Genomic DNA, 8,287 nt, shown 5'->3' on the forward strand with positions numbered 1-8,287 from the left:
AATGCTCGATATTTTTGTGTGGTTCAAACAGACGGTGATGTTGAAATATATGTGGTCCATGAACATTGTATACTGTACACGCCGCAGTGTGTCGATCGTTTACGTGATCGTTTCGTTGTTCCAAGGGTTCGCACTAAGTAAGGTGAGCAATTGCGTACTTCTTATGTCCCTTCTCTCCTAAACTCCCTTCCCTCCGAACAATTTTCTCTTAGCACTCGTGCTTAAATTAGAGTTAACAAAAGTTGTTGCTGAGCTAGTTTGGTACATATTTTAAGGAAGAAGAAAACGTGGCGCAAACTAGACGTAGACGAAAGAAACGAGGTATATGGCGCCTGTATATGTCTTACCTCGTTTCTTTCGTCTACGTCTAGTTTGCGCCCCGTTTTCTTCTTCCTTAAATTAGAAACGCTGTTTTTGAGTTACGTGGTTTATGTATAAGCTGTTGAAAGTATTCTCTGTGGATTTTTATTCCACAACTCCTTTTGTGTACATTCTTCTTTCTTTCTTTTACTTTATTCTTTTTCCTTTTCCTTTATAAACGAGATAACGTTCGTACCGCTACGTCCGTGATGTGTAGCAACTGCCGTGCACGGCCCCATAAGCCTTTTTTGGCTTCGGCTGGCACGAACATGTATCCAGTGCACTGCGAAATCAAAGATCATTATTATTAATTTTTCTGCAAGCCACTCGCCCACCACGCTACCATGGCATGACGGGGGTCGGTTCTTGTACGCCTTTGGCAATGTAACACCGCGTTGCGTTGTCGTATCCAGAGCCTTCGGGTGTCGTAGCCAGTGCCCCATTTTCTTGTATGTTGACGTAAAAATTGAATAACTGTCTTATTTATGAACCTATCGTGGTCATTATATTCTGTCTGTATATGCAACACACGAAGAACAAACGTAGTAACCGAAAAGTGACGAAAAAAAAAAAAAAACGTTGCGGGGCTCTTTAAAGGCTCGAAGGTCGCGCTCAGAATAATTGCCCAGGCGTGCACAAAACCGAATATGTTTGATCGAATAATGTTTCTTCTCGTATCCACTCCTACCATCCCCATCGTCTGTACCTCACGTCCAGTCTCCCTCTCAGGGAACGAAGCAGCCCACGCTGTGGCCCGTGAACTCCACTACCGGCCGAATGGCTTGGCGACCACGACAGATAACTTACACCATGAGCAGCCACCTACTTCGATATCTTATCCAATTACGGACACACCCACCGATAATACCCTTCTCCAGACCCCACACTTATCAATGAAGAATCCCACATTTGGCTTCGCCTCCTAACTCACACTTGAACGGTACCACTCCCTCCCATGTACCCCCAGCCGTTTCACCTACAACTGCTCTAAATGCAACACCCCAGCCACTAACTCTCACCTCGTATTCTTCTGCCCACACCTGTCTTTCTTACTCCTTTCGCCTACTTTCGAGCACGGCGCTCACCAGCTTGGACCAGCACGACCGAAGAAAGGATCAACGGATGTGGTTCCAGCGGATACATCTAAAGCACGCAGCTCTGGACTCAGGAGGCCACCAAGCTGTTCCTAATACAGAACTGAAAAAACATTTATTCCTCCTCCTCCTCTTGCTTTCCAAATATTGAGGCTTCGCAGAAGATTGTTGGTGTCACTGTTTATTGACCTAAACGGCAACAACACTCGCTAAACAAATGCTCGTCCTTTTAAGTACAAAAAGAACCGAATACATGAATGTGTGCAGATGTTTACGACGGAGATCACATGAAAAGCCACGTGAAAAAGAGTGCCGTACCTAATATACCTTGCACACAAATTGAGCTTTTGTCTTTTATTCAAGCAAACCGGCGTACACATTGTAGCAACGTCCTAGCTATTAGACTACCAGAACTTCATAGCCCCAGCCGTTTTCGCTGTTTTTAGGCGAAAAATGAACCACTTGTGGCCTTTTCTTAAAGTTGCATAGGTTAAAGGCAATGATAGAGAAGGCAGAGTACTGAATTTGTACAAGGGTATAACTCATTGATGGTTTCCCTTTTTCTTTTTTTGCGAGTTGAGAGAAAATATATTATATCGAAAAATTTTTCACGACCTTTATTTTCCCCCCCAACACAACGGAAAGGGTACAATGAGGATGATTTAGGGCAATATGCAACAGTTCAGCGAATATATCACAGCTAAAAAAACGGTGCTCGTGAATTTTGCAGAAGATTGCCAAGAATGGCATTACGGTAAAAGGCAAATGAAAAAATTGTAAAACAACCCGTGCCAGCGCTAACTAATGCACGTCAAACCCAGCCATGAAGTAGCTTTACCTGTTCGAGGACGATGTTTTTCTCTATTTTTTTATCTTTTTGCTTTTTGTGAAACGTTTTACTTCCCTGACCTGGCATGCTTCCATGTATCGCTTCGGCGTCCTCGGATCACTCGAGCTTCTCGTGGACTCCGCGCCGCTCGCTCTGTCGGCACTCAATTTCACACTTTCCGCAACTCAACACAATGCCTTTTGCCTACTCTGCCTTAGAAACTGCCCTTAGCAGACATTAGAGCGGCGTCCCAAACACCCGTATACGAAGAAACTAAGCAAGATAGTTCTGGTCTCCCAACTAGGCAAATGCAGGCTGTTCCACAGGAGGAAGATAAACATCAGTGGGCGATAGCACATCGAGAATACAGGTAACGGTCGTCATTATCCAGGACACTTAAGCTGGAGAAAATACTGCTCGAATGGTGAGGTGGTGAAGCATTATGGAACAGGAAAACGTTAATTAGGCGAAATTCCTTGATGTCGGTGCTGTGACCATTTTGGCGCCGTAAGGTGAGAAGCGAGACGCGTCTAGGCCACACAAAATACGAGCAAGATTCTCGTCGAGCTTAGGCGCCTTGGGAGTTTTAAGGTGGCGCCCGTTCAGGGGTCGATGGACTGTCCGCGCGACGTGTCGTGTCCCTCGCGGGAGTTTGGCCTGATCCGGCGGCCGAACTGCTCCCGCTCCTCGAGAGGCTGCGTCTCGACGGGCGCCCAGGCGTCGAGCATCAGGTCGTCCAGCTCGTCCTCTTCGGTGGCCTGGCGCTCCCGGGACGAAGGCTCTTCGCGCAGGGGCTCGTACGCGGGCACGTGGAAATCAGGCTCAAACAGATCCTCCAGGAAGTCGCCGTCAGAGGTGTAGTCCGAATCGTCGAGCTCATTGCCATGCAGGAAGTAGAAGTCCTTGGACATCTCGCAGGGCAGGGACTCGTCCGGGTTCATGCAGGTGAGGGTAGCCTGCACCAAAACGACACTCACCATTACTGATGGACCTTTTCAACGTCGCGTGCCTTGTATAGTTGTCGCAATTGTTGAGGAACCGCAATGCGTTCTGACTCGAGAGAGCAATGCATTGCGCTGTACGTTCAGCTGTCGGACTGTTGTACCAGCCTGTGAGCAGCAAAGCTCAAAAGCCAAAAGCCTTCGCTTTAAAAGCCTTTTAAAGCGAAACTTTATGGTTATCACTGATGGCGACTGTAACGCGAAAACGTCGGGTGAAGTGAAAGAAAAAAAACACTTCCTGAGTTTTCTTTTTTGCGGCGGGAGGTTGATGGCGTTCTCAATTAAAAAAAATGCTAGTCTTGTGTTCAAACGAGGCTCTAAACAAAACTATTCTAATCGCTCTTTTCCTCGATAAGAGTAATACTTGGTACTTTGTATGTACGGTCACTGCAATGAGAAAATTGTATTACTACGGAGTCATACGCTACCTAGACTGGATTTTACGAATCGATCATGTCTGCCCATTGGTGCTATCAAGAAAACACGCTGGAAATTTCACGGAGTGAAAGCATAAGCAGTCCGAAAGCTATGCGAATAAACCAAGCGATATTTTCTCACAACTGTCCCCCTTATGCAAATCACTCCAGCGGCAGCTTCAATAGAATATATTAGAGGACACGTAAACTAAAACAGCGAGAATATTACATACTCAGTAAAAAGTGTTATCGCGTACCTCTATCATTGAAGACATGAGAAATTGATGGCCAACAATGTACGAGGACGTATTTATCAACTGAACGAACTCTCTTCCCGCCAAAACAATCCCAACATGCGAATATCAAGCGCTTGACCACGTTTTTCAAATACTCGCGATAAGCCAGGTATAAATAAATAAATAAATAAATAAATAAATAAATAAATAAATAAATAAATAAATAAATAAATAAATAAATAAATAAATAAATAAATAAATAAATAAATAAATAAATAAATAAATAAATAAATAAATTTTTAAAATTAACAGTTCGGCCGGGAGCTCCGGACTAGGGGATCCTTATGAAAATAAAGTTCGTTTCTTCTACGAGAGATGCGATACGCCAGTGCCGACAAGTGGAATTTTAAATGCGTGTACCTGATTGAAGACAGTTCTGTTGTGGCACTGGAAGGAATACTTGTAGAAGAACGTTGACTGGGATCCGGGCACACGGTGACAGATGTGGTACAGTCGGCAGTTGGTGTCCGTGTCGGCGAAGTAGCCGACAGTGCGACAGCGGAACGTGGTGCTCGCATTGACGAATACCAGCGACGACCCCGAGGGCAGCCTCTCCGTCGGCTGCGAGTACATGCTCTGAAATTGGCACTCAGGGCAGTTTGTGCATGTTTAGATAGCCGGAATATCTTCCTTAGGTTTAGTTGGCTCAGGAGAGCGTGTTTTGGTGACTTGGTGCTACCGTAATTCGCAGTTTAACTTTTGAAATCAGTTCATAATGCATAAAATATCGCCATTAGCATTGTAAATTAAAGGAATCCCTAATCTTACACTGTAAATCTCAGTATAATTTTTGTCCTTACGCTGATGGCTATGAAGATGGAATTCAGGAAACATTTGGCTGTTACAAGTTTGAACTGTTATAATTTCTCATTAGATGATTAAACGTATGTTAGAAGGGTAACGTTAGGTTGTACAGCTGTTCATTACCTCTAGTGGTGTTGTGAATACACGAATAATGCAAACGTCTTTCCGATTAGCAGTTATTGGGTGAAAAAAAAAGGATTTCCTTTCGTTCGCAGCGCATTGGAATCAATGAAAGCAAAAGTTACCCAATTACACCTGAGATATTTGCTAGAGAGTATATGAGCCCAATCGTCGTTAAAATTAATCTGGTACATAACATATCTGCATGTTCTTGCTGAAGCAAGTCGTATAAACGCGTGGATTCCTAATTTCCAGTTTTGTTTGCAATGCCCTAATTTATATTAAAAAAAATAGTCCTTCCGCTCCCTGACACTTTCCCTGATAAAGATTATAGTCCCCTCCGCTGAAAAATGTCCAGGCGTCGCACAGACTTGTACTAAAGGTGTATGTGCCCCCCCTGCCCTAACTGCGGGCGACCAATCAACAACAAGCTTGTTTCCGGGGTTCCAACAGCTCTGTCACTGTGTCAGAGTTCTTACCTCATGCTTATGGCCATTTTTATTGGTAGCCTTGGTGTTGCCTGCGGCCTCCAGGTAGCCAAAGGCCCCTGCACAGAAGACAATAGGTTTATTGAAGGCATGCGGATAATCAGCACATATATAGTCACTACACGGCTTCCTTAGCCTTGTCGCCCACGTGAATAAACCAAAAATCCCTCAGGCGGGGACATTTCGAATTCATTACAGTGCCGAGCGCTTGAGAATCAGACGGCACCTTTGTCCATGTTGCGAGCTAAGCATCTTACTTTCCTCCACCGGCGATTTAGAAAACTGCGACGTTCAAATAAAGGTCAAAACATTCACGCACGCAAAATGTTGTCAACGTCATGGTTGACAGTAGCTCAGTACTATTCGTGTTAGCGCTTTCGAAGCATTCTGAAACTGCTTACCGTAATCGCTGTCGTCTTAATTTTCTTTTACAGATTGACCCATAAACTGTTGCGTAAAGTTTAATTGTAGAGTGTCATATAAACATGTATAGCTCACACTAACCAACCCTCTTTAGCACCGGATGACTTCGCAAATAAAATTCATGTAAACACAAATTCAATTTTACAAGAATGTTTTTTTGCGAATAAAGCTGGCTTAAATAGTGTACTGGTATTACTGACGATGCTGCTGACGTTGTTCAGGAGTTTTGATCTTATATTTCAATTGCATCACGCAGTTGCATTCCTTCTGTTTCCTTATTTCTCTGCAAGTTCGTTCCATTAAACATAAGCTGTCATTCTTGATTTATTTCAACACAATAAACCTGCCCGAATGTGTTTTAGTAAACCTGCGGCACGTTGGCAGATCAGATGGGAAAATGATAGTTTTTGTTTTTGTCAATAAAAACTGTGTGAATGTACCTAGTGCACCAAACATTATATAATTGCATTTGAAAGTGGGTTGTGTATCTTTAACGCCGTGCACAAATACCGACGTTATTGGAAAATATAAAGTTATTTCGTCATTTTTGCATATTCGCGGGATCTATAGGGATGTACTTCTGTATTAAGTTAGTTCCTAAAATAACTGGTTCAATTCTCATTTGCCTGGGATTTGCCCAGTTAAATTGTCAGTACCGCATTCATAGGCGTACTTCACCGTCCGGGTTTTATTATACAAACGTCTCTGCCTTCTATATGCTTTGTCTGTTACTGGTATTAGGCAACACGTGAGCTTTTCGAAATGCGAAAACAAAGGAACAGGCATCATATGTTCCCCTACGTCTAAACAGACCTCTTACTTGAGTTGCGTTTATAATCACGCCTATTTTTGGCACTTACAGAGAACACCTTCAGTAACCGCGCTGTGCATCCTATGGAGTGGGAAAATCATATAACACTGGGTGATATATACGAAAACACTATACGAAACATCTTTAACGCTCTGAATAACTTGGATAGCATTCCCCGCGTGCAGCTTTGTTAGTTTCTTGTGTTTTTACTTGTAAAGCTTGACTTCAGTTCAACTTTTGCCCCACATTCCCGCGGTAACTAAGTACATACGAATCTGCGATTTTAAAAACACCTTACGTCCACTTAATTACACACGCACTTTTTTGAGGGCATGCAGTAAGCAAGGCAACCTCACGAGGATAAAATAGGCGCCATTCATTCCAGTACATCCCACATCATAGAGGACGTTTCGCTAAAGCCACGTGGCTGTTTTGCAATTACGCAAACGTCATGGCATGGGCGTCTGGATGAAAAGGCTGGAGAAGCAAGGGTTATTCAGTAGTTTGTATATAGGCAGTGCTAGTAGTGTTGGTTAGCCGACCAACTGAACGAAACACTGTAATATACATATATTATTCCAGTAGCGATCAGCATACGTGTTATGACATAGTCCTGTGACGTTGTTCTCAATTTACAGCTTCTTTGTAACGCGCAGTACCTGTCATAGAGAAGATTTGCTAAAAAAGAGAAAGTTCTAATCGTACGTTAAGGTACTGCAGCTACACCGGGGCTTTGTAACGCGCCGGAGGCTACAGACGACCTGGTTACCTTAAAGGCGGGCCGAAATCTCTCACACACAACTATTTTTATTTTCGGGACATTTGCACTGGCTGCTGTTGCTTTAGGCGATATCATTCAGTCGAAACAAACAGGATAACAACTCTAGATAAAACTACGGCTAGTTTGAAAAGTCAGTTTGTGTATCTTTTCATCAATTTTAACACAAATTGTGGTGTCTGAAGGCTGTAAGAGCTCGGAGAGGTCAAAGTCAGTGCTCAGACAGCATTCAGAAACGCGAAATTTATCTAATAGAAGAGAGGCACATCAACCGCCTCGTTCAGATATAACTGACGCGTAAGCAAAGCTTCAGCGAGGATGCATGACTCCAGAGTTAGCACCCAAGCTGCGGCTTTGCCAGCGATTGCAAGATAAGGAAGCGTTGCTGGGAGAAACCTACCGACGAGCACGATGATCCAGACGTAGGAGTGCATGTTGAGCATTTCTTGCGTACTCCGGGGAAACGGGCGGGTGAAACACGGGCGACTTGCGGTGCACGTTAGCGCGACTGTGAGTCTAGCAGCCACGGAGGCACTGTGATTCTCAACAGGTGCGGGCAGACGCTTTTATATGAACGGAAAAAGTGCAACGAAAAGCTGAGGGCCCTTTCCTCTTTGCACTGCTTCGCACATCCGAGGTGACAAAAAAGAAACCAGGTGTTTTCCTGCGCCCCTTTGTCGCGCGCGCGCGGTGCATGCCGGGAGCAGAAAGGAATCTTCGTGCGTCGCGTGGGTTTCACAGTCGACCCGAGCTTCCCGGACTGGTGCCGTTCCGTGACACGACATTCGCCGCTGTGACATGAGCGAGGCGTACGAACAGAGCGCGGCGCTGCGGAATGGCGCTCGCGACAGTTCCGTCTTAAAGGGA

General features: G+C 44.4%; 1 protein-coding gene across 1 annotated transcript; it reads right to left on the bottom strand.

The window, feature by feature from the left end:
* Positions 1–1,723: 1,723 nt before the first annotated feature.
* Positions 1,724–7,982, bottom strand: LOC144169794 (uncharacterized). Its single transcript, XM_077699144.1, has 4 exons — positions 7,821–7,982; positions 5,400–5,467; positions 4,357–4,557; positions 1,724–3,239 (listed from the first exon to the last, which is right to left on the bottom strand). The coding sequence occupies exons 1-4, from the start codon at positions 7,861–7,863 to the stop codon at positions 2,886–2,888; spliced, it is 666 nt and encodes a 221-aa protein (XP_077555270.1). The 5' UTR covers positions 7,864–7,982; the 3' UTR covers positions 1,724–2,885.
* Between the last annotated feature and the right edge of the window lie 305 nt (positions 7,983–8,287).

This window comes from Haemaphysalis longicornis, unplaced genomic scaffold (genome assembly GCF_048455015.1).
Source record: "Haemaphysalis longicornis isolate Haplotype H1 unplaced genomic scaffold, Haemaphysalis longicornis Haplotype H1 scaffold_1, whole genome shotgun sequence".
Taxonomy (NCBI): domain Eukaryota; kingdom Metazoa; phylum Arthropoda; class Arachnida; order Ixodida; family Ixodidae; genus Haemaphysalis; species Haemaphysalis longicornis.

Excerpts from the sequence above, each read along its gene's own strand:
- LOC144169794 (XM_077699144.1), bottom strand. The coding sequence starts at position 7,863 with ATGCTCAACATGCACTCCTACGTCTGGATCATCGTGCTCGTCG. Across the intron at positions 5,468-7,820 it reads CTGGATCATCGTGCTCGTCG|GGGCCTTTGGCTACCTGGAG; the intron begins GTAGGTTTCTCC and ends TCTTCTGTGCAG. Across the intron at positions 4,558-5,399 it reads AAAATGGCCATAAGCATGAG|CCGACGGAGAGGCTGCCCTC; the intron begins GTAAGAACTCTG and ends ATGTACTCGCAG.